We start from the raw sequence: 27,613 nt of genomic DNA on the forward strand, positions 1-27,613 counted from the left end.
TTGTCAAACACTATGTTTGACAAGTGTGACCAACCTGTCAATCAGTTTTCCAAGCGATGCTACAGATCGCTTGGAAAACACTAGCATTCTGCAAGCTAATTACGCTTGTAAAACGCTAGTGTTTAGCGGGAAACGCATACCAATTCCACATACATATTTCCCGCCGCAGGGAATTGGGGAATTGCTTCGTTACTTAAGCAGTGTTACTTCGTTTCCTTTGCTTCTAGTTAGAATGTCTGTAACTGACCGTGTAGTGTATGCAGCCAAACCACGCATGCGCAATGTACTTCTCACAGACTGCGCTGCTCCCTAGCAACTACAACGCCTAGCCATCCTAAAGGCTAATTCCTCCCACACACGTGACAATCACATGGTCATGACGTAATGAAAGGTCCTTAAAGTAGCAGGAGCTGATATCTTCAATGTCGTTCCCGTCAACCTCAGTGTGAGTGTGAGAACATGTCCATCTGTTGCTGAAATGAAGCTTTAGTAAGTTATAGTGTGCAGGCATGGCGGAGGTGAGCGGCGGCGGCGGCACGTCAGGTGTATTGTGATGTCTCGGGCCAGCTGTGCAGAGAAAGAGCAGCCACGTGCTGGGTTTAATGAAAGCTAATTGTTCGATGCTGTATTGGTGATAGTGTCCTTGTCACATAGAGAGCTGCACATCTGGTGGATGACCACTGTGACGGCCTCATAGAGAGCTGCACATCTGATGGATGACCACTGTGACTGCCTCATAGAGAGCGGCACATCTGATGGATGACCACTGTGACTGCCTCATAGAGAGCGGCACATCTGGTGGATGACCACTGTGACTGCCTCATAGAGAGCGGCACATCTGGTGGATGACCACTGTGACTGCCTCATAGAGAGCGGCACATCTGATGGATGACCACTGTGCCTCATAGAGAGCGGCACATCTGGTGGATGACCACTGTGACTGCCTCATAGAGAGCGGCACATCTGGTGGATGACCACTGTGACTGCCTCATAGAGAGCGGCACATCTGGTGGATGACCACTGTGACTGCCTCATAGAGAGCGGCACATCTGATGGATGACCACTGTGCCTCATAGAGAGCGGCACATCTGGTGAATGACCACTGTGACTGCCACATAGAGAGCGGCACATCTGGTGGATGACCACTGTGACTGCCTCACAGAGAGCAACACATCTGGTGGATGACCACTACGACTGCCTCACAGAGAGCGGCACATCTGGTGGATGACCACTGCGACTGCCTCACAGAGAGCGGCACATCTGGTGGATGACCACTGCGACTGCCTCACAGAGAGCGGCACATCTGGTGGATGGCCACTGTGACTGCCACATAGAGAGCGGCACATCTGGTGGATGGCCACTGTGACTGCCTCATAGAGAGCGGCACATCTGGTGGATGACCACTGTTACTGCCTCACAGAGAGCGGCACATCTGGTGGATGACCACTGCGACTGCCTCACAGAGAGCGGCACATCTGGTGGATGACCACTGCGACTGCCTCACAGAGAGCGGCACATCTGGTGGATGACCACTGCGACTGCCTCACAGAGAGCGGCACATCTGGTGGATGACCACTGCGACTGCCTCACAGAGAGCGGCACATCTGGTGGATGACCACTGCGACTGCCTCACAGAGAGCGGCACATCTGGTGGATGACCACTGCGACTGCCTCACAGAGAGCGGCACATCTGGTGGATGACCACTGCGACTGCCTCACAGAGAGCGGCACATCTGGTGGATGACCACTGCGACTGCCTCACAGAGAGCGGCACATCTGGTGGATGACCACTGCGACTGCCTCACAGAGAGCGGCACATCTGGTGGATGACCACTGCGACTGCCTCACAGAGAGCGGCACATCTGGTGGATGACCACTGCGACTGCCTCACAGAGAGCGGCACATCTGGTGGATGACCACTGCGACTGCCTCATAGAGAGCGGCACATCTGGTGGATGACCACTGCGACTGCCTCACAGAGAGCGGCACATCTGGTGGATGACCACTGCGACTGCCACATATAGAGCGGCACATCTGGTGGAAGACCACTGTGACTGCCTCATAGAGAGCGGCACATCTGGTGGATGACCACTGTGACTGCCACATAGAGCGGCACATCTGGTGGATGACCACTGTGACTGCCACATAGAGAGCGGCACATCTGGTGGATGACCACTGTGACTGCCACATAGCGAGCGGCACATCTGATGGATGACCACTGTGATTGTCACATAGAGAGCGGCACATCTGGTGGATGACCACTGTGACTGCCTCATAGAGAGCGGCACATCTGGTGGATGACCACTGTGACTGCCACATAGAGCGGCACATCTGGTGGATGACCACTGTGACTGCCACATAGAGAGCGGCACATCTGGTGGATGACCACTGTGACTGCCACATAGCGAGCGGCACATCTGATGGATGACCACTGTGATTGTCACATAGAGAGCGGCACATCTGGTGGATGACCACTTTGACTGCCTCATAGAGAGCGGCACATCTGGTGGATGACCGCTGTGACTGCCTCACAGAGAGCGGCACATCTGGTGGATGACCACTGCGACTGCCTCACAGAGAGCGGCACATCTGGTGGATGACCACTGTGACTGCCTCACAGAGAGCGGCACATCTGGTGGATGACCACTGCGACTGCCTCACAGAGAGCGGCACATCTGGTGGATGACCACTGCGACTGCCTCATAGAGAGCGGCACATCTGGTGGATGACCACTGTGACTGCCTCATAGAGAGCGGCACATCTGGTGGATGACCACTGTGACTCATAGAGAGCGGCACATCTGGTGGATGACCACTGCGACTGCCACACAGAGAGCGGCACATCTGGTGGATGACCACTGTGACTGCCTCATAGAGAGCGGCACATCTGGTGGATGACCACTGTGACTCATAGAGAGCGGCACATCTGGTGGATGACCACTGCGACTGCCACACAGAGAGCGGCACATCTGGTGGATGACCACTGCGACTGCCACACAGAGAGCGGCACATCTGGTGGATGACCACTGCGACTGCCTCACAGAGAGCGGCACATCTGGTGGATGGCCACTGCGACTGCCTCACAGAGAGCGGCACATCTGGTGGATGGCCACTGCGACTGCCACATAGAGAGCGGCACATCTGGTGGATGGCCACTGTGACTGCCACATATAGAGCGGCACATCTGGTGGATGACCACTGTGACTGCCTCATAGAGAGCGGCACATCTGGTGGATGACCACTGTGACTGCCACATAGAGAGCGGCACATCTGGTGGATGACCACTGTGACTGCCACATAGAGAGCGGCACATCTGGTGGATGACCACTGTGATTGTCACATAGAGAGCGGCACATCTGGTGGATGACCACTGTGACTGCCTCATAGAGAGCGGCACATCTGGTGGATGGCCACTGTGACTGCCTCATAGAGAGCGGCACATCTGGTGGATGGCCACTGTGACTGCCTCATAGAGAGCGGCACATCTGGTGGATGGCCACTGTGACTGCCTCATAGAGAGCGGCACATCTGGTGGATGGCCACTGTGACTGCCTCATAGAGAGCGGCACATCTGGTGGATGACCACTGTGACTGCCTCATAGAGAGCGGCACATCTGGTGGATGACCACTGTTACTGCCTCATAGTGGCACATCTGATGGATGGCCACTGTGACTGCCTCATAGAGAGCGGCACATCTGGTGGATGACCACTGTGACTGCCTCATAGAGAGCGGCACATCTGGTGGATGGCCACTGTGACTGCCTCATAGAGAGCGGCACATCTGGTGGATGGCCACTGTGACTGCCTCATAGAGAGCGGCACATCTGGTGGATGGCCACTGTGACTGCCTCATAGAGAGCGGCACATCTGGTGGATGGCCACTGTGACTGCCACATAGAGAGCGGCACATCTGGTGGATGACCACTGTTACTGCCTCATAGTGGCACATCTGATGGATGGCCACTGTTACTGCCTCATAGTGGCACATCTGATGGATGGCCACTGTGACTGCCTCATAGAGAGCGGCACATCTGGTGGATGACCACTGTTACTGCCTCATAGTGGCACATCTGATGGATGACCACTGTGATTGTCACATAGAGAGCGGCACATCTGGTGGATGACCACTGTGACTGCCTCATAGAGATCGGCACATCTGATGGATGACCACTGTGATTGTCACATAGAGAGCGGCACATCTGGTGGATGTCAAATAGTAGTCCTTTCCTGCTGGAATGATGCCAGCCCCAATGTATGTTTTGGCACACTGCCGTCATCTTCATTTTTTTACAATTATTACTGTTATTACTACAATTTTTCCCTTCTCTGATTTTTCTGGAGCATAGAGAGCAGCACATCTGGTAGATAGCCACTGTCCCCGCAACTAGCTAGCAGTACACTTTTTGCATACCTTCTATCACTGCCACAAAGCAGTACATCTGGTGAATAGACACACTCTGTCGCATAGAGAGCAATACATCTGTTGGATGACCACTGCACCTGCCATATGGAGAGCAGGACACCTGCTGGATGGTCACTGTGCCTACCACATAGAGAACAGCACACCTGGTAGATGACCACTGTCCCTGCCAGATAGCTAGCAGTACACTTGGTGGATGCCCACAGCCTGGTACCACATAGCAGTACATCTGGTTGATGGCGACTATCCCTGCCACTTAAGAGATCAGTACACCTGGTGGATGCCGATTATACCTTTCACATAGTGATCAGTACATTTGGTACATGCCCACTGTACCTGCCACATAGCAGTACATCTGGTAGATCCCCACTGTACCTGCCATATAGAGAGTAGCACATACGCTGGATGGACACTTTACCTGCCACATAGAAATCAGCACACCTGGTAGATGGCAACTGTCTCTGCCACATAGCTAATAGTACACTCGATTAATTCCCACTTTCTCTGCCATATAGCAGTACATGAGATGAATCGCCATTGTTCCTGCCACACATAGAGCAGTACACCTGGTGGATGGCCACTGTCTTTGCACATAGCAGTACACCTGTGGATAGCCATTTTCTCTTCCACATAGAAGGCAGCACGCCTGGTAGATGGCCATTTTCCTTGCCACATAGAGAGGGGTACACCTAATGTATGGCCACTGTCTCTGCCAGATAGAGACCATTGCATCTATTGGATGTCCGCTATCCCTGCTGCATGGAGAGCAGTACATCTATCTGATGGCATTTCTGTGACACATGTTATAGAGTGTCAGTGCAGAGTAATGTGTGGCGAATGCTCAGAAGTTTACAGTCTATGGGCAGTCCAGAAGCAGATTTTTTTTTTTTTTTGGTAAACATTTTTTTTAAAAGATTTTTTTCTTGTTTATTTTTATATGTTACATGTCTATATTAAAACAAATCTTGCAGTTTTCACTTCTGCCACTAGGCTTAGCATTAGGCTAATATTTTCTGTTCTGTTGAGATTACATTTCAACATTCCTGGTATCATCAGAGGCAGAATGTATAGAATAGAGAACACAGGATTCACAATTCAGAAATACTAAGCTGCTCACCTTTTCTCTTCTTGCACAACGCTCTCTGCACCATAAGGAATGCCTAGGTAATGCTCCCATAGAAGTCATTGAGCATCTCCAGATTATTGTTTCTTATGGCTCATGGGGCTGCTAGAAAACGTCTCTGACTGTTGTTAAAAGCAGCTCAGGAAAGATGGTCATCCTGATAATCGTGCAGAAAGTCGAATTAAAACACCAGTACAACTGGAAAATAAACGTATATCAGGTAGAATATGTATCAGAATCTGGTCTTCCATATTACCGGTAATTCTAACTTGTCTCCCACGCTCTGCAGGGAAATGACTTCTATAAATGTGAGAGATACACCGGTGCACAAGAATTGTATACTTATTAAAGTGGACTTAAGATGAAGCCAAATAGTACTGGTTCCCTCTCCAGTGCTTGCTCTTCTCCTTTGTTGTGTATTGGCTGCAGTGACGTCATCGACATCGCTCATCATCATGGTTTACCAGGGTCAATGTATGCACTATACTTATCCATAGGGTTCAATTTGTCAGACACAGGACCAGCGAGTGCACTTTTTTTTCTGTCCACTCTACATGTCAATATGTCGCAAAAGCCTTAAATGAAGAGCATAGTACATTATGCTATTACAGCCCACGGAGTCAAACAGAAAATGTATATATTTCTGTATAACAGTTTTTTTTAACGTTGAAGCCTATGAATGATGGCTGCTATAATAATATCTTTAATTTTACTTCGTCTTTCTTTTTTTTGGGTGACATTTTTGTGGCATCAGAATTATTTACAAGTTTTCCATGGAGTTTCATATATCAGATCCTTCCTCTGGAACAATCCAATGTGTATTTGTCGTTGATTTTGTGACAGAAATCTGAGGCTCAGGCCGGCCTCACACTCGGTGTATAAAAATACGGTCTGTTATTTACGGCCGTAATACGCAGAAAAGTCCCCAAAATAGTGATCCGTAGGCAGGGTGCGGCAGCATATTTTGCACATGGCATCCTCTGTATGTAATCCGTATGGCATCCGTACTGCGAGATTTTCTCGCAGGCTTGCAAAACCGACATACGGACATACAATGGATCCATGTGCTCAAATAATCGTAAAAACATACCGTATATACTGTGTGTGTGTGTGTATATATATATACAGTGGGGCAAAAAAGTATTTAGTCAGTCAGCAATAGTGCAAGTTCCACCACTTAAAAAGATGAGAGGCGTCTGTAATTTACATCATAGGTAGACCTCAACTATGGGCGACAAACTGAGAAAAAAAAATCCAGAAAATCACATTGTCTGTTTTTTTATCATTTTTTTTGCATATTATGGTGGAAAATAAGTATTTGGTCAGAAACAAACAATCAAGATTTCTGGCTCTCACAGACCTGTAACTTCTTCTTTAAGAGTCTCCTCTTTCCTCCACTCATTACCTGAAGTAATGGCACCTGTTTAAACTTATCAGTATAAAAAGACACCTGTGCACACCCTCAAACAGTCTGACTCCAAACTCCACTATGGTGAAGACCAAAGAGCTGTCAAAGGACACCAGAAACAAAATTGTAGCCATGCACCAGGCTGGGAAGACTGAATCTGCAATAGCCAACCAGCTTGGAGTGAAGAAATCAACAGTGGGAGCAATAATTAGAAAATGGAAGACATACAAGACCACTGATAATCTCCCTCAATCTGGGGCTCCATGCAAAATCCCACCCCGTGGCGTCAGAATGATCACAAGAACGGTGAGCAAAAATCCCAGAACCATGCGGGGGGACCTAGTGAATGAACTGCAGAGAGCTGGGACCAATGAAACAAGGCCTACCATAAGTAACACACTACGCCACCATGGACTCAGATCCTGCAGTGCCAGACGTGTCCCACTGCTTAAGCCAGTACATGTCCGGGCATGTCTGAAGTTTGCTAGAGAGCATTTGGATGATCCAGAGGAGTTTTGGGAGAATGTCCTATGGTCTGATGAAACCAAACTGGAACTTCCAGTTTGGTAGAAACACAACTTGTCGTGTTTGGAGGAAAAAGAATACTGAGTTGCATCCATCAAACACCATACCTACTGTAAAGCATGGTGGTGGAAACATCATGCTTTGGGGCTGTTTCTCTGCAAAGGGGCCAGGACGACTGATCCGGGTACATGAAAGAATGAATGGGGCCATGTATCATGAGATTTTGAGTGCAAACCTCCTTCCATCAGCAAGGGCATTGAAGATGAAACGTGGCTGGGTCTTTCAACATGACAATGATCCAAAGCACACCGCCAGGGCAACGAAGGAGTGGCTTCGTAAGAAGCATTTCAAGGTCCTGGAGTGGCCTAGCCAGTCTCCAGATCTCAACCCTATAGAAAACCTTTGGAGGGAGTTGAAAGTCCGTGTTGCCAAGCGAAAAGCCAAAAACATCACTGCTGTAGAGGAGATCTGCATGGAAGAATGGGCCAACATACCAACAACAGTGTGTGGCAACCTTGTGAAGACTTACAGAAAACATTTGACCTCTGTCATTGCCAACAAAGGATATATTACAAAGTATTGAGATGAAATTTTGTTTCTGACCAAATACTTATTTTCCACCATAATATGCAAATAAAATGTTAAAAAAACAGACAATGCAATTTTCTGGATTTTTTTTTCTCAGTTTGTCTCCCATAGTTGAGGTCTACCTATGATGTAAATTACAGACGCCTCTCATCTTTTTAAGTGGTGGAACTTGCACTATTGCTGACTGACTAAATACTTTTTTGCCCCACTGTGTGTATATATATATATATATATATATATATATATATATATATATATATATATATATATATATATATATATATATATATATATATATATATATACACATATATATATATACACATATACACAGTCATGGCCAACAGTATTCACACCCCTGCAATTCTGTCAGATAATACTCAGTTTCTTCCTGAAAATGATTGCAAACACAAAATTATTTGGTATTATTATCTTCATTTAATTTGTCTTAAATGAAAAAAACACAAAAAGAATTGTCCTAAAGCCAAATTGGATATAATTCCACACCAAACATAAAAAAGGGGGTGGACAAAAGTATTGGCACTGTTCGAAAAATCATGTGATGCTTCTCTTATTTGTGTAATTAACAGCACCTGTAACTTACCTGTGGCACCTAACAGATGTTGGCAATAAATAAATCACACTTGCGGCCAGTTGACATGGATTAAAGTTGACTCAACCTCTGTCCTGTGTCCTTGTGTGTACCACATTGAGCATGGAAAAAAGAAAGAAGACCAATGAACTGTCTGAGGACTTGAGAAACCAAATTGTGAGGAAGCATGAGCAACCTCAAGGCTACAGGTCCATCTCCAAAGACCTGAATGTTCCTGTGTCTACCATGCGCAGTGTCATCAAGAAGTTTAAAGCCCATGGCACTGTGGCTAACCTCCCTAGATGTGGATGGAAAAGAAAAATTGACAAGAGATTTCAATGCAAGATTGTGCGGATGTTGGATAAAGAACCCCGGCTAACATCCAAACAAGTTCAAGCTGCCCTGCAGTCCGAGGGTACAATAGTGTCAGCCCGTACTATCCGTCGGCGTCTGAATGAAAAGGGACTGTATGGTAGGAGACCCAGGAAGACCCCACTTCTTACCCCGAGACATAAAAAAAGCCAGGCCGGAGTTTGCCAAAACTTACCTGAAAAAGCCTAAAACGTTTTGGAAGAATGTTCTCTAGTCAGATGAGACAAAAGTAGAGCTTTTTGGGCAAAGGCATCAACATAGAGTTTACAGGAGAAAAAAAGAGGCATTCAAAGAAAAGAACACGGTCCCTACAGTCAAACATGGCGGAGGTTCCCTGATATTTTGGGGTTGCTTTGCTGCCTCTGGCACTGGACTGCTTGACCGTGTGCATGGCATTATGAAGCCTGAAGACTACCAACAAATTTTGCAGCATAATGTAGGGCCCAGTGTGAGAAAGCTGGGTCTACCTCATGGGTCTTCCAGCAGGACAATGACCCAAAACACACTTCAAAAAGCACTAGAAAATGGTTTGAGAGCAAGCACTGGAGACTTCTAAGGTGGCCAGCAATGAGTCCAGACCTGAATCCCATAGAACACCTGTGGAGAGATCTAAAAATGGCTGTTTGGAGAAGTCACCCTTCAAATATCAGGGACCTGGAGCAGTTTGCCAAAGAAGAATGGTCTAAAATTCTAGCAGAGCATTGCAAGAAACTCATTGATGGTTACCGGAAACGGTTGGTCGCAGTTATTTTGGCTAAAGGTTGTGCAACTAAGTGTTAGGCTGAGGGTGCCATTACTTTTGTCTGGCCCATTTTTGGAGTTTTGTGTGAAATGATCAATGTTTTGCTTTTTGCTTCATTCTCTTTTGTGCTTTTTCATTTAAGACAAATTAAATGAAGAATCATTTTCAGGAAGAAACTGAGTATTATCTGACTGAATTGCAGGGTGTGAATACTTTTGGCCATGACTGTGTGTGTGTGTGTGTGTGTGTGTTATATATATATATATATATATATATATATATATATATATATATATATATATATATATATATATATATCTCGAGTATAAGCCGAGATTTTCAGCCCAAATTTTTCAGCTGAAAGTGCCCCTCTCGGCTTATACTCGAGTCAAGGTGGGTGGCAGGGTCGGCGGGTGAGGGCGCTGAGGCATACTTACCTGCTTCCAGCGATCCTGGCGCTCACCCTGCCGTCCCACGGTCTTCGGGTGCTGCAGTTCTTCCACTGTTCAGCGGTCACGTGGGACCGCTCATTAGAGAAATGAATAGGCGGCTCCACCTCCCATAGGGGTGGAGCCGCCTATTCATTTCTCTAATCAGTGGTAACGGTGACCGCTGATAGAGGAAGAGGCTGCGGCACGGAAGTCAGCTGTGCGGGAGAAGGAGCCGGACGCCGGGACCAGGTAAATATGTCATAGTTACCTGTCCCCGTTCCAGCCGCCGGGCGCCGCTCCATCTTCCCGGCGTCTCTGCGCTCTGACTGTTCAGGTCAGAGAGCGCAATAACGCATATAGTGTGCGCGGTGCCCTCTGCCTGATCAGTCAGTGCGGAGAGACGCCGGGTGTTGTGAATTCTGTGGTCGAGCTCCCTCCTGTGGTCACAAGTGGTACTTCGGCTGATTCTGTCTATGGGCTTCTGTTGGTGGATGTGAGTGGTACTGCGGCTTCTGAGTTTCCTTCCTCAGGTGATGTGGTGAAGTCGTTAGTAACATAGTAACAAAGTTAGTAAGGCCGAAAAAATACATTTGTCCATCCAGTTCAGCCTATATTCCATCATAATAAATCCCCAGATCTACGTCCTTCTACAGAACCTAATTGTATGATACAATATTGTTCAATAAGAACAAAAACTGCCCACATTATAATTATTACAGAACCATTGATTACATATAATGTACATACTGATATATCACACTAAATTCCCATACATTGATTATCATGTATATTCATACATCATACACTGCACATAAATTATACACAGGTGTCATACACTATTTATCATTTATCATTTATAAAATCGACCCAGATGGGACTTGAACCCACAATCTCCAGCTCTGGAGGCTGACGCCTTATCCATTAGGCCACTGGGTTAGGTGCTGCTCTATTTAACTCCACCTAGTGCTTTGATCCTGGCCTCCAGTCAATGTTCTAGTATTGGTCTTGCTTCCTCCTGGATCGTTCCTGTGGCCTGTCTGCTCAGCATAAGCTAAGTTCTGCTTGTGTTACTTTTGTTTGCTTTATTTTTTTGTCCAGCTTGCTATATTGGTTTTTCTTGCTTGCTGGAAGCTCTGAGACGCAGAGGGAGCACCTCTGTACCGTTAGTCGGTGCGGAGGGTCTTTTTGCCCCTCTGCGTGGTTGTTTGTAGGTTTTTGTGTTGACCGCAAAGCTATCTTTCCTATCCTCGGTCTATTCAGTAAGTCGGGCCTCACTTTGCTAAATCTATTTCATCTCTGTGTTTGTATTTTCATCTTAACTCACAGTCATATGTGGGGGGCTGCCTTTTCCTTTGGGGAATTTCTCTGAGGCAAGGTAGGCTTATTTTTCTATCTTCAGGGCTAGCTAGTTTCTCAGGCTGTGCCGAGTTGCATAGGGAGCGTTAGGCGCAATCCACGGCTACCTCTAGTGTGGTGTGATAGGTTTAGGGATTGCGGTCAGCAGAGTTCCCACGTCTCAGAGCTCGTCCTTTGTTTTTTGGTTATTGTCAGGTCACTTTGTGTGCTCTGAACTTCAAGGTCCATTGTGGTTCTGAATTACCTATTCATAACAGCCGGGATCGGACGCTGGGAGCTGCAAGCAAGAGAGGTGAGTATGGCATTTTTTTTTTTTTTTTTTTTTATTGCAGCAGCAGCAGCGGCACAGATTTATGTGGAGCATCTATGGGGAAATAATGAATGGTGCAGAGCACTATATGGCAGAGCTATGGGGAAATATGAACGGAGCAGAGCACTATATGGCACAGCTATAGGGAAATATGAACGGTGCAGAGCACTATATGGCACAGCTATGGGGCAATATGAACGGTGCAGAGCACTATATGGCACAGCTATGGGGAAATATGAACGGAGCAGAGCACTATATGGCACAGCTATGGGGAAATATGAACGGTGCAGAGCATATATGGCAGAGCTATGGGGAAATATGAATGGTGCAGAGCACTATATGGGGCACAGCTATGGGGAAATATGAACGGTGCAGAGCACTATATGGGGCACAGCTATGGGGAAATATGAACGGTGCAGAGCACTATATGGCAGAGCTATGGGGCAATATGAACGGTGCAGAGCACTATATGGCAGAGCTATGGGGCAATATGAACGGTGCAGAGCACTATATGGCACAGCTATGTGGAAATATGAACGGAGCAGAGCACTATATGGCACAGCTATGGGGAAATATGAACGGTGCAGAGCATATATGGCAGAGCTATGGGGAAATATGAATGGTGCAGAGCACTATATGGGGCACAGCTATGGGGAAATATGAACGGTGCAGAGCACTGTATGGGGCACAGCTATGGGGAAATATGAACGGTGCAGAGCACTATATGGCAGAGCTATGAGGCAATATGAACGGTGCAGAGCACTATATGGCACAGCTATGGGGAAATATGAACGGTGCAGAGCATATATGGCAGAGCTATGGGGAAATATGAACGGTGCAGAGCACTATATGGGGCACAGCTATGGGGAAATATGAACGGTGCAGAGCACTATATGGGGCACAGCTATGGGGAAATATGAACGGTGCAGAGCACTATATGGCAGAGCTATGGGGCAATATGAACGGTGCAGAGCACTATATGGCACAGCTATGGGGAAATATGAACGGTGCAGAGCATATATGGCAGAGCTATGGGGAAATATGAATGGTGCAGAGCACTATATGGGGCACAGCTATGGGGAAATATGAACGGTTCAGAGCACTATATGGGGCACAGCTATGGGGAAATATGAACGGTGCAGAGCACTATATGGCAGAGCTATGGGGCAATATGAACGGTGCAGAGCACTATATGGCAGAGCTATGGGGCAATATGAACGGTGCAGAGCACTATATGGCACAGCTATGGGGAAATATGAACGGTGCAGAGCATATATGGCAGAGCTATGGGGCAATATGAATGGTGCAGAGCACTATATGGGGCACAGCTATGGGGAAATATGAACGGTGCAGAGCACTATATGGCACAGCTATGGGGAAATATGAACGGTGCAGAGCATATATGGCAGAGCTATGGGGAAATATGAACGGTGCAGAGCACATATGGCAGAGCTATGGGGAAATATGAACGGTGCAGAGCATATATGGCAGAGCTATAAGGAAATATGAACGGTGCAGAGCACTATATGGGGCACAGCTATGGGGAAATATGAACGGTGCAGAGCACTATATGGCACAGCTATGGGGAAATATGAACGGTGCAGAGCATATAGGGCACAGATATGGGGAAATATGAACGGTGCAGAGCACTATATGGGGCACAGCTATGGGGAAATATGAACGGTGCAGAGCACTATATGGCAGCTATGGGGAAATATGAACGGTGCAGAGCACTATATGGCAGAGCTATGGGGAAATATGAACGGTGCAGAGCATATAGGGCACAGATATGGGGAAATATGAACGGTGCAAAGCACTATATGGCACAGCTATGGGTAAATATGAACGGTGCAGAGAACTATATGGCACAGCTATGGAACAATAATGAACGGTGCAGAGCACTATATGGCACAGCTATGGGGAAATATGAATGGTGCAGAGCACTATATGGCAGAGCTAAGGGGAAATATGAACGGTGAAGAGCACTATATGGCAGAGCTATGGGGAAATATGAACAGTACAGAGCACTATATGGCAGAGCTATGGGGAAATATGAACGGTACAGAGCACTATATGGCAGAGCTATGGGGAAATATGAACGGTGCAGAGCACTATATGGCAAAACTATGGGGAAATATGAACGGTGCAGAGCACTATATGGCACAGCTATGGGGAAATATGAACGGTGCAGAGCACTATATGGCACAGCTATGGGGAAATATGAACGGTGCAGAGCACTATATGGCACAGCTATGGGGAAATATGAACGGTGCAGAGCACTATATGGCACAGCTATGGGGAAATAATGATCTATTTTTATTTTTGAAATTCTCCGGTAAATGCTGCATTTCCACCCTAGGCTTATACTCGAGTCAATATATAGGACATGGACTGGGCAGCGGATGCGTTGAAAAAATGCATCCGCTGCCCACGTTGTGCGCAATTTTCACAACGTGCGTCTGTACATCGGGCCAACGCAAGTGTGAGAAAAGCCTAACCCTAAATTTTAGCCCCAACCCTAAATTTAGCCCCAACTGCTCCACCTGCTGGCCGGCAGAATATGGCGGGCGCACTGCGCATGCACCCGCCATTTTCTTTCCGGATGAAGATGGCGGCCAGGAGAAGAAGCAGGAGGACCCAGGGACACTGGTAAGTATAGCAGGGTCCCCGAATCCCCCTATTTCTCTGTCCTCTGATGTGCGATCACAGAACCGATCATCATTACCGGCGATCGCAAAACAGGGGTCGGTAAAAACCAACCCCGATCATGTTCTTTGGGGCCAAAGATTCTCCGGGTGCCGGCCGGCGGGCGCACTGCACATGCGCCCGACATTTTTTGGCCGGAGAAAGATGACGGCGCCCATCGGGAGCCATGAGGAGCACCGGGGGAGACAGGTGAGTATCGGGGGGGCTATTGGGGACCCCATTTCTCTGTCCTCTGATGTGTGATCACATCAGAGGACAGAGAAATTAAATGGAAAATCACGTTTTTTTTTTTTTGTGATCGCCGGTAAACGGTTAATTACCGGCGATCGCAACCCGGGGTCGGTAACAAAACCCCCGAATCATGTTCTATGGGGTCTCGGCTACCCCCGGCTACTGACACCCCAGAGAAAGTCCGACTCTGGGGGGCGCTATTCACTTTTTTCACAGCGCCGTTAATTAATGGCGCTGTGGTTTAAGTACCCTTAACTGCCGCCGTTAAAAGGCGTATCTGCAGTCGTTAAGGGGTTAATAGCCTGGAGAGGGTCCATGGTTATTGGCCCCCCCCTGGCTAAAAACATCTGCCCCCAGCCACCCTAGAAAAGGCACATCTGAAAGATGCGCCTATTCTGGCACTTGGCCACTCTCTTCCCATTCCCGTGTAGCGGTAGGATATGGAGTAATGAAGGGTTAATGTCACCTTGCTATTGTAAGGTGACATTAAGCCAGATTAATAATGGAGAGGCGTCAATTATGACACCTATCCATTATTAATCCAATAGTATGAAATGGTTAATAAAACACACACACATTATTACTAAGTCTTTTAATGAAATAAATACACAGGTTGTTGTAATATTTTATTATACTGGTAATCCACCTGAAGACCCTTGTCACCTGGAACAAATGTAAAAAAAACAAACAACAATATTCCATACCTTCCGACGATCAGTCACGTCCCACGCTGTAAATCCATCTGAAAGGGTTAACTAATCTTACAAGCAGAAGCCTGCTAATGCAGCCACCCCTGCTTGTAAAAACCCCGCGAATGAATGGAATGTAGGTGAATGACCTGTAGTTACCTCGAGTTGCGGTGATGCGCCCTCTGCTGGATGTCCTCATATGAACTCGAGCATGGGAAAATATTCTGAAAAGTTCCCAGGCTCGAGTTCATATGAGGACATCCATTGCAATTTGTAGATGTATGGAAAAAATCAATGGCTCATACCCATCAATGTTAATAAAATCGCTCCTATGTTGTTCCTGAAAAGTCGAACATGTGTCATACAAATATCATGCAAGTACAATGCGATTTTTCTCACCTAGAATCCATATAATATTGGTATGACATGTGTATGCAATCCATAATGCAATGCGATTTTAACATCAGATTTTACAGAGTATTTCTCTGTCATTTAAATATAGTTTTCTAGCTAAATATTCTTCAGTAGATAGGTAGAAATATGTGAGTGAGATATATAATCATTGCTTTGCGTGTGTAGCCTACTGTACATGTATTTAAGTCATAAATAAATTATCATCTCACAGCTGTCTGCCTAGCCTTTGCTGGTTATTAGTTATAGGGGGCCTCACATTATCTTTTTGTGGGATCTCCCATTTTAATAACCAGTAAAGGCGAAGTATACAACTGTGAGCTGATATTAATAGCCTGGGAAGCTCCATGTTTATTACCCCCTTCCCAGGCTATAAATATCAAGCCCTCAACTGTCAGATTTCCCTCAGCTGGTTATTAAAATGTCGGGGGACCCCACTGCCATTTTTTTTAAGTTAATGAATTATTAGCTAAATACATTAACATTAAACTACACATGCACTGCACTAATTGTATGTGTCACTGACATCTTTCTACCTATCAATTCAATGTCTATTCTATTCTGAAGGGTCACACAGTGAATTTACTGTATTCAGCTGATGAAATGTTGGGTTTTCTAGGAAATGGGTGCATAAACATCTGACGGCACTTGCATGGTGAGTCCCATCTGATATATGTGGCCAATAACATGCTGCAGTTTTTTTCAAAGTCTGATCTGAGCTGAGAAAAAAATCGCAGATGAGCGGGGACTAATAGAATAACATTAGTCAGAGTGCAATCTGATTATTATTTTTTTTTTTTTTTAATCGAATTGCACTCGCCCCTTTTTCACACAGATGAGTATGAGACCTTATAGTCGGACTTTACAATATCAATGTATCAGGTTAAATATACTGAATTTTCACTCTTCTTTCTTTGATTCAGTTTATGAATATTTCAGAAAGATGACTCCGTATCGTTTACCTCCATTGCCGACCATAAGGGAAATTATAAAACTTTACAATTTAAGAGCAGAAAAACAACTGTCCCAAAATTTCCTGCTGGATTTGAAACTCACTGGTAAGTTTTCTTTTATCATCAAATATGGTTTCTACTAAAGTTTTTATTCCTTAGGCTTATTTCTGTACAGAAATAAGGAAATGAGGATTCTTTACTGACTGTTGTTGACTTGGCTGTATGAGTGTCATGGTGACTAAAGTATGTGACTGCTGCAGCCAATCACTGCATATAAGAGGAGTAAAAGTTTGGAGGTACAAACCTTATCATAGCATACACCCTTTTCAGTTTAACAGGAGTGTAGTATATTTCTGTGCCATATTACAGCCCAGTGCTCCAGACTGGCTGCACAACTTAACCCCTTCATGACCTTGGGATTTTTCGTTTTTCCGTGTTCATTTTTCACTCCCCTCCTTCCCAGAGCCATAACTTTTTTTTATTTTTCCATCAATTTGGCCATGTGAGGGCTTATTTTTTGCGGGACGAGTTGTACTTTTCAACGACATCATTGGTTTTAGCATGTCGTGTCACACACTGCCCTGCTCTCAGCAATACGATCATTTTTCCAGCTTGGCTGTGTTTCCTCTATTGATCTGCGGTGAAATTGCAAAAAAAGTGCAATCCCACACTTGTTTTTTGTTTGGCTTATTTGCTAGGTTCACTAAATGCTAAAACTGACCTGACATTATGATTCTCCAGGTCATTACGAGTTCATAGACACCAAACATGTCTAGGTTATTTTTTACCTAATATATTTGCCAGGAGGAGAAACTGAGCATCGATGAACAATATAAATCAACTTTATTCAAAAGCTACACATAACATATAATTACATTTCAAATATATTCAAGTAATATGAACAAAGATGACTGTTAATGATAAGCTACCACCACCTCCCGACTGCCCCTCCACCCTGCCCTAGTATATGGTAAGCCCCTGTTATTTTGCTGGCGTTTTATGATCTTTTTACCTGTCTGTTATGCTGCCAGCAGCTATGGCACCGTTGTGTGCATGGGTGCTTACCTGTTAGGTTAGTGACACTGGAACCTTTTTCATTTGCCTCTAGACCGGTGTAACTTTGGTACTATCCCCATGTTAGCCTTATGACTTTTGGTACCCTATCGGGTCCTAATATATTATCTCACATGGCACATGGGGGCCCATGTTTCTCCGGGTGGACACACTTGTGGCTTTACTGGGATCCCTATTAGTGTTCAGTGTCTTACTTTCCTTTCTTTCCCTCCCTTAGTTTATTTTGGGAGGGTGGGTAGGGGTATGATATATACCCAGGTGGGTAGATATCATAGGGAGAGGGAATAGGGGTGTGGGGGTTATGTTTTCAGCTTATCATTAATAGTCATCTTTGTTCATATTACTTGAATATATTTGAAATGTAATTATATGTTATGTGTAGCTTTTGAATAAAGTTGATTTATATTGTTCATCGATGCTCAGTTTCTCCTCCTGGCAAATATAATTTGTTTTGAGCAGATAGAGTGAGTTCGGATTTTCTTGGCATTATTTTCACCAGGAATCCGTTTTCTCACATTATGTATATGGGATTTTTGTTCTCAGTATTTTTTACCTAAGTTGTGAAAAAAAATTCCAAACTTTGCTAAAAAAATAAATAAAAAATATTGCGCCATTTTCCGATACTCGCAGCGTCTCCATTTTTCATGATCTGGGGTCAGTTTAGGGCTTATGTTTTGCGTGCCGAGATGACGTTTTTAATGATAGCATTTTGGTGCAGATACGTTCTTTTGATCGCCCGTTATTACATTTTAATTTAATGTCGCGGCGACCAAAAACAAACGTAATTCTGGCGTTTCAAATTTTTTTCTCGCTACGCTGTTTAGCGATCAGGTTAATGCTTTTTTTTAATTGATAGATCGGGCGATTCTGAGCACGGCGATACCAAATATGTGTAGATTTTTTTAATTGATTTATTTTGATTGGGGCGAAAGGGGGGTGATTTAAAACTTTAATATTTTTTTTTATTTTTTTCACATTTTTTTAAACTTTTTTTTAACTTTTGCCATGCTTCAATAACCTCCATGGGAGGCTAGAAGCAGGCACAGCACGATCACCTCTGCTACATAGCAGCGATCTGCTGTTCACTGCCTGCTATGTAGCAGAATTGCAGGTGTGCTGTGAGCACCGACCACAGGGTGGCGCTCACAGCTACCAGCGATCAGTAACCATAGAGGTCTCAAGGACCTCTATGGTTACAATGGAGAAGCATCGCCGACCTCCGATCATGTGACGGGGGTCGGCGATGACGTCATTTCCGGCCGCCCGGCCGGATGCGGTAGTTAAATGCCGCTGTCTGCGTTTGACAGCGGCATTTAACTAGTTAATAGGCGCGGGCAGATCGCGATTCTGCTCGCGCCTATTACGGGCACATGTCAGCTGTTCAAAACAGCTGACATGTCCCGGCTTTGATGCGGGCTCACCGCAGGAGCCCGTATCAAAGCGGGGCTTCTGACCTCGGACGCAGTATCCCGTCCGAGGTCAGAAAGGGGTTAAACAGATCCATTTCTGGTCACATTGGGTCATTGGATCTACAGAAATGCCATTGTGTTATGCATGTGTGAATATGATATACGAGTATGAGTTCTAAATCATTTGATTTATTATAGGCAGCCCATTAGTAAAACTACTCCAATGCAAATAAAGGTGTGGGATAGTGCAGTAGTGCAGTTTAAGACTTTATGGAAGATAACTAATATAGCACCATCACTTGCGCCAAAATTTGGCTTTTGTTGATATGCAAATTAGGTCCACAAATGCACTTGTAGACGTGACAATGCTCTAGCATTCTAGGGCTCCACTTTGTTCCACCCCGTGAGACAGAGGGTTTTCTGCAGAAGACCACTCCCTCTCTCCACTGTCAATAAGCGGAGATGTCCTGGCATCGAGAAACCATAGACTGCAAGTGCACTTCCATGCTTCATTTCCAGATCAATGAAAACCAGAATTTGACGCTGTGAGGCTATGTGCACACGTAGGATTTACCGCGGTTTTTTGGTAAGCCTGCACTGCTGTAAGTCAGATTGGTGATCTGACAGAGTGCTATGCAAACTGTCAGATCATCGATCTGTGATGTTCACCCCCTGGGACAAAGTAAAAAAAATTTTTTCCAAATGTGAGAAAACCTAAATAATGAAAAAAAATATATACGGTATTATTCCCATAAATACATTTTTATCTAAATAAAAAAAACAAAACAATAAAAGTACACATATTTAGTATTGCCACGTCCGTAACGACCCGACCTATAAAACTGGCCCACTAGTTAACCCCTTCAGTAAACACCGTAAGAAAAAAAAAACGAGGCAAAAAACAACGCTTTATTATCATACCACCGAACAAAAAGTGGAATAACACGTGATCAAAAAGACGGATATAAATAACCATGGTACCGCTGAAAACGTCATCTTGTCCCGCAAAAAACGAGCCGCCATACAGCATCATCAGCAAAAAAATAAAAAAGTTATAGTCCTGAGAATAAAGCAATAGCTGGTTTTTGGTCATTCTGCCTCACAAAAATCGGAATAAAAAGCGATCAAAAAATGTCACGTGCCCGGAAATGTTACCAATAAAAACGTCAACTCATCCCGCAAAAAACAAGACCTCACATGACTCTGTGGACCAAAATATGGAAAAATTATAGCTCTCAAAATGTGGTAACGCAAAAAATATTTTTTGCAATAAAAAGCGTCTTTCAGTGTGTGACGGCTGCCAATCATAAAAATCCGCTAAAAAACCCACTATAAAAGTAAATCAAACTTCCCTTCATCACCCCCTTAGTTAGGGAAAAATTAAAAAAATGTATTTATTTCCATTTTCCCATTAGGGTTAGGGCTAGGGTTTGGGCTAGGGTTAAGGCTACAGTTAGGGTTGGGGCTAAAGTTACGGTTAGGGTTTAGATTACATTTACGGTTGGGAATAGGGTTGGGATTAGGGTTAGGGGGGTGTCAGGGTTAGAGGTGTGTTTAGGGTTACTGTTGGGATTAGGGTTAGGGGTGTGTTTGGATTAGGGTTTCAGTTATAATTGGGGGGTTTCCACTGTTTAGGCACATCAGGGGCTCTCCAAACGCGACATGGCGTCCGATCTCAATTCCAGCCAATTCTGCGTTGAAAAAGTAAAACAGTGCTCCTTCCTTTCCGAGCTCTCCCGTGTGCCCAAACAGGGGTTTACCCCAACATATGGGGTATCAGCGTACTCAGGACAAATAGGACAACTACTTTTGGGGTCCAATTTCTCCTGTTACCCTTGGGAAAATACAAAACTGGGGGCTAAAAAATAATTTTTGTGGGGAAAAAAAAGATTTTTTATTTTCACGGCTCTGCGTTATAAACTGTAGTGAAACACTTGGGGGCTCAAAGTTCTCACAACACATCTAGATAAGTTCCTTGGCGGGTCTAGTTTCCAAAATGGGGTCACTTGTTGGGGGTTTCTATTGTTTAGGTACATTAGGGGCTCTGCAAACTCAACGTGACACCTACAGACCATTCCATCTAAGTCTGCATTCCAAATGGCGCTCCTTCCCTTCCGAGCCCTCCCATGCGCCCAAACAGTGGTTCCCCCCCGCATATGGGGTATCAGCGCACTTAGGACAAATTGGACAACAAATTTTGGGTCCAATTTCTCCTGTTACCCTCGGGAAAATACAAAACTGGGGGCTAAAAAATAATTTTTGTGGGAAAAAATTTTTGTTTTGTTTTTACGGCTCTGCATTATAAACTTCTGTGAAGCCCTTGGTGGGTCAGAGCGCTCACCACACATCTAGATAAGTTCCTTTTTTGGTCTACGCCCAAACAGTAGTTTACCCCCACATATGGGGTATCAGCGTACTCAGGACAAATTGTACAACAACTTTTGGGGTCCAGTTTCTTCTCTTACCCTTGGGAAAATAAAATATTGGGGGCGAAAAGATAATTTTTGTGAAAAAATATGATTTTTTTTTTACGGTTCTGCATTATAAACTTCTGTAAAGCACTTGGTGGGTCAAAGTGCTCACCACACCTCTAGATAAGTTATTTAGGGGGTCTACTTTCCAAACTGGTGTCCCTTGTGGAGGGTTTCAATGTTTAGGCACATCAGGGGCTCTCCAAATGCAACATGGCGTCCCATCTCGATTCCAGTCAATTTTGCATTGAAAAGTCAAATGGCGCTCCTTCACTTCCGAGCTCTGTCATGCGCCCAAACAGTGGTTTACCCCCACATATGGGGTATCGGTGTACTCAAGACAAATTGTACAACAACTTTTGGGGTCCATTTTCTCCTGTTACCTTTGGTAAAATAAAACAAATTGGAGCTGAAGTAAATTTTTTGTGAAAAAAAAGTTAAATGTTCATTTTTATTTAAACATTCCAAAAATTCCTGTGAAGCACCAGAAGGGCTAATAAACTTCTTGAATATGGTTTTGAGCACCTTGAGGGGTGTAGTTTTTAGAATGGCGTCACACTTGGATATTTTCTATCATATAGACCCCTCAAAATGACTTCAAATGAGATGTGGTCCCTAAAAAAAAAAAATGGTGTTGTAAAAATGAGAAATTGCTGGTCAACTTTTAACCCTTATAACTCCCTAACAAAAAAAAATTTTGGTTCCAAAATTGTGCTGATGTAAAGTAAACATGTGGGAAATGTTACTTATTAAGTATTTTGTGTGACATATCTCTGTGATTTAATTGCATAAAAATACAAAGTTGGAAAATTGCGAAATTTTCAAATTTTTCGCCAAATTTCAGTTTTTTTCACAAATAGACGCAGGTAATATCAAAGAAATTTTAACACTATCATGAAGTATAATATGTCACGAGAAAACAATGTCAGAATCACTGGGATCCGTTGAAGCGTTCCAGAGTTATAACCTCATAAAGGGACAGTGGTCAGAATTGTAAAAATTGGCCCGGTCATTAACGTGCAAACCACCCTTGGGGGTAAAGGGGTTAATGAGAAAAAAATGAACTTTTTTTTGAGTTTACCAAATGGCTGCAATGAAACAAAGAGTGTATCCTCACCCACCCCCTGCAGACTGTGAGCCCTCGCGGGCAGGGTCCTCCCTCCTTATGTACTCGTGTGCCTTGTTATCTGCTCATGTTTAATGTATTTGTCTATATTTGCCCCGTATTCACATGTAAAGCGCCATGGAATAAATGGCGCTATAAAAATGTATAATAATAATAATAATAATAATAAAAAAAGGAGTCTGAATGCTTTCCGTACCCACTGTATACTGCCCGTGGATTGGGCAGCATGTAGCAGCTGTCAGGTTCTCTTTAAAGTTTTCTTATTTTCTGATAAATGTTATATACTCGGATATGTTGTTCTTAGAATAAAAGAGGTTTTCATATTCTCCAGATGGCATGATTTAGTTTGTTTTTCTACATGTGTGATATTACATTCATTTAGAAAGTTCTTGTTTTTCAGATAAAATTGTACGGAAAGCTGGAAATATAAAAAATGCTTATGTGTGTGAGGTTGGCCCTGGGCCAGGAGGCATGACAAGGGCTATACTAAATTCAGGTGCTGAAGAACTCCTTGTGGTTGAAAAGGATACTAGATTTATTCCTGGACTTAAGGTATATACTTTATCACCAAGTCTACCTGTTAGGCTGCTTTCACACTAGCGTTGTACAACGCATGTCGCAATGCGTCGTTTTGCAGAAAAAACGCATCCTGCAAAGTTGTTTGCAGGATGCGTTTTTTTCTCCATAGGCTTGTAATAGCGACGCATTGCCACACGTCGCAACCGTCGTGCGATGGTTGCGTCATGTTGTGGTGGACCGTCGGCATTAAAAAAACATTGCTTGTAACGTTTTTTGGTGCGTTGTGTCCGCCATTTCCGACGGCGCATGCGTGGCCGGAACTCCGCCCCCTCCTCCCAGCGACTCACAATGGGGCAGCGGATGCGTTGTAATAATGCATCCGCTGCCCCCGTTGTGCTGCGTTGACATAGGATGCGTCGGTACGTCGGCCCGACGCACTGCGACGGGCCGACGCTAGTGTGAAAGTAGCCTTACACTTGACATTCAAATGATCTGGGCTGTCTTTGTGAATGTGTGTGTGCTAAAGAAAAGGGGATGTTCCCTTCTCTCAACCCCTTTATCAGAAATGGTGAGTCTTTCTCCATAGGTCCATTTTTTTTCTGTGCATTACATCTGCCCATCCGAAAATACACCATGGGCAGTATGTGGACTCATATTCTCCTTGTTTGCTTCCTACATTGAGGCTTCTTTCACACTTCCATCTTTCTTTTTCCGTCACAATGCGTCGTTTTGTGAAAAAAAAAAAAAAAAAAAAAAAAACAGATCCAGCAAATGTTTCTGCCGGATCCGCTTTTTTCTCATAGACTTGTATTAGCCACGGATTGTGACGGAAGGCCATCCGTTTCATCCGTCGTGCACTGGATCCGTCATAAAATCGCTGTCCGTCGGGCGGAGGCAACGCACATAGAAACGTTTTTGTGTACGTCGGAAAATCGCTCAGCGACTTATCCTGCGCTGCCCGTTGGCACCCGTTTTTTACAATCTTCACAGGATCAGTCTTTTCAACATTTTGACTGATTGTAAAAAAGAACCAACACCATGGAAGACCATGAAATTCCAGGCAAAAGTAATAACAATTAAAATGCCTTTACTAATACAAATAGCAATAGAAATAATACATTAAAAGTGTGCACACAACATAGCGGGTGACCCCCTGACGAAGGAAAATACTTCCGAAATGCGCGTTGGGGTGCGCACATCACAGTGACCAGACGGACCTTAACCCCTTCATGACCTTGGGATTTTCCATGTTCGTTTTTCGCTCTCCTCTTTCCCAGAGCCATAACTTTTTTATTTTTCTGTCAATATGGCCATGTGAGGGCCTATTTTTTGTTGGATGAGTTGTACTTTTGAACGACACCATTGGTTTTACCATGTCGTGTACTAGAAAACGGGAACAAAATTCCAAGTGCGGTGAAATTGCAAAAAAAAGTGCAATCCCACACTTGTTTTTTGTTTGGCTTTTTTACTGGGTTCACTGAATGCTAAAACTGACCTGCCATTATGATTCTCCAGGTCATTACGAGTTCATAGAAACCAAACATGTCTAGGTTCTCTTTTACCGAAGTGGTTGAAAAAAAATTCCAAAAAAAAAAAAAATTGCGCCATTTTCCGATACCCGTAGCACCTCCATTTTCTGTGATATGGGGTCGGTTGAAGGCTTATTTTTTGCATTCCAAGCTGATGTTTTTATTAACACCACTTTTGTGCAGATAAGTTCTTTTAATCGCCCGTTATTTTTTTCTCGCTACGCTGTTTAGCGATCAGGTTAATGCTTTTTTTTATTGATAGTGCGGGCGATTCTGAACCCGGCGATACTAAATATGTGTAAGTTTGATTTTTTTTTTTTGATTTTTTTTTTTTTTTATTGTTTTATTTTGAATGGGGTGAAAGGGGGGTGATTTAACCCCTTCACGCCACGGCCCTTTTTCGTTTTTGCGTTTTCGTTTTTCACTCCCCTCCTTCCCAGAGCCATAACTTTTAATATTTCCGTCCATATGATCATGTGACGGCTTATTTTTTTGTGGGACGAGTTGTACTTTTGAACGACACCATTGGTTTTACCATGTCTTGTACTAGAAAACGGGGAAAAAATTCCAAGTGCGGTGAAATTGCAAAAAAAGTGCAATCCCACACTTGTTTTTTGTTTGGCTTTTTTGCTAGGTTCACTAAATGCTAAAACTGAGCTGATATTTTGGTTCTCCAGGTAAATACGAGTTCATAGACACCTAACATGTCTAGGTTATTTTTTATTTAAGTGGCGAAAAAAAATTCTAAACTTTGCTAAAAAAAAAAAAAAAGTGCCATTTTCCGATATCCGTAGCGTGATCTGGGGTCGGGTGAGGGCTTATTTTTTGGGTGCCGAGCTGACTTTTTTAACCCCTTCAAGTCGCGGCCCTTTTTCATTTTTGCGTTTTCGTTTTTCACTTCCCTCCTTCCCTGAGCCATAACTTTTTTATTTTTCCGTCAATATGGTCATGTGAGGGCTTATTTTTTGCGGGACAAGTTGTACTTTTGAACGACACCATTGGTTTTACCATGTCTTTTACTAGAAAACAGGAAAAAAATTCCAAGTGCGGTGAAATTGCAAAAAAAGTGCAATCCCACACTTGTTTTTTGTTTGGCTTTTTTGCTAGGTTCACTAAATGCTAAAACTGACCTGCCATTATGACTGTCTAGGTCAGTACGAGTTCATAGACACCTGACATGACTTGATTATTTTTTATCTAAATGGTGAAAAAAAATTCCAAACTTTGCTAAAAAAAAAAAAAAAAAGTTCCATTTTCCGATACCCGTAGTGTCTCCATTTTTCGTGATCTGGGGTCGGGTGAGGGCTTATTTTTTGCGTGCCGAGCTGATGTTTTTAATGATACCATTTTTGCGCAGATACGTTCTTTTGATCGCCCGTTATTGCATTTTAATGCAATGTCGCGGCGACCAAAAAAACGTAATTCTGGCGTTTTGGATTTTTTTCTCGCTACGCTGTTTAGCGATCAGGTTAATGCTTTTTTTTTAATTGATAGATCGGGCGATTCTGAACACGGCGATACCAAATATGTGTATGTTTGATTTTTTTTTATTGTTTTATTTAGGATGGGGCGAAAGGGTGGTGATTTAAACTTTTATATTTTTTATATTTTTTTCATATTTTTAAAAACATTTTTTTTTTACTTGTGCCATGCTTCAATAGCCTCCATGGGAGGCTAGAAGCTAGCATAGCCTGATCGGCTCTGCTACATAGCAGCGATCATCAGATCGCTGCTATGTAGCTGAAATGCAGGTGTGCTGTGAGCGCCGACCACAGGGGGGCGCTCACAGCAGGCCTGCATCAGTAACCATAGAGGTCTCAAGGACCTCTATGGTTACCTTCCTGATGCATCGCCGACCCCCGATCATGTGACGGGGGTCGGCGATGACGTCATATCCGGCCGCCCTGCCGGATGCGGTAGTTAAATGCCGCTGTCTGTGTTTGACAGCGGCATTTAACAGGTTAATAGCGGCGGGTGAATAGCGATTTCACCCGCCGCTATTGCGCGCACATGTCAGCTGTACAAAACAGCTGACATGTCGCGACTTTGATGTGGGCTCACCGCCGGAGCCCACATCAAAGGGGGTGAAACGGCATGCGCAGTACTAGTACGGCGCATGTCGTGAAGGGGTTAATGATATCACATTTGTGCAGATACGTTCTTTTGATTGCCCATTATTGCATTTTAATGCAATGTCGCGGCGACCAAAAATACGTAATTCTGGTGTTTCAATTTTTTTTCTCGCTACGCTGTTTTTTTTTTATTGATCAAGTGATTCTGAATGCGGCGATACCAAATATGTGTAGGCTTGATTTTTTTTTTTTTGTTGTTTTATTTTGGATGGGACGAAAGGGGGGTGATTTAAACTTTTTTTTTATTTTTTATTTTTTTATTTTTTACATTTTTGCCATGCTTCAGTAGCCTCCATGGGAGGCTAAAAGCTGGCACAACTGGATTGGCTCAGCTACATAGCAGCGATCATCAGATCACTCCTATGTAGCTGAATTACAGGCTTACAATGAGCGCCGATCACAGAGTGGCGCTCACAGCAAACCGGCATCAGTAACCATAGCGGTCTCAAGGACCTCTATGGTTACTATGCAGACGCATCGCTGACCCCCGATCATG

The 27,613-nt window shown here is 44.3% G+C and overlaps 1 protein-coding gene and 1 non-coding gene across 6 annotated transcripts in view; one reads left to right on the forward strand and one right to left on the reverse strand.

Moving 5' to 3' along the window:
* Positions 1-361: 361 nt before the first annotated feature.
* The window catches only part of TFB1M (transcription factor B1, mitochondrial), a 396,419-nt gene continuing 369,167 nt past the window's right edge, over positions 362-27,613 (forward strand). For 3 of the 5 annotated variants that reach the window (XM_069769396.1, XM_069769398.1, XM_069769400.1), the window contains exons 1-3: positions 362-445; positions 16,828-16,962; positions 23,338-23,489. In XM_069769396.1, the coding sequence (XP_069625497.1) occupies positions 16,848-16,962; positions 23,338-23,489 (267 nt within the window). In that variant the 5' untranslated portion in view covers positions 362-445; positions 16,828-16,847. Of the gene's footprint in view, positions 490-16,827; positions 16,963-23,337; positions 23,490-27,613 lie in introns of all 5 variants that reach the window. The other 2 variants (XM_069769397.1, XM_069769399.1) reach the window with 2 other exon arrangements.
* Positions 11,065-11,137, reverse strand: TRNAW-CCA (transfer RNA tryptophan (anticodon CCA)). The gene has a single exon. It is a non-coding gene; the product is annotated as a tRNA-Trp (tRNA).

The sequence above is a fragment of the Ranitomeya imitator genome, chromosome 5 (assembly GCF_032444005.1).
Source record: "Ranitomeya imitator isolate aRanImi1 chromosome 5, aRanImi1.pri, whole genome shotgun sequence".
In the NCBI taxonomy this organism is placed as follows: Eukaryota; Metazoa; Chordata; class Amphibia; order Anura; family Dendrobatidae; genus Ranitomeya; species Ranitomeya imitator.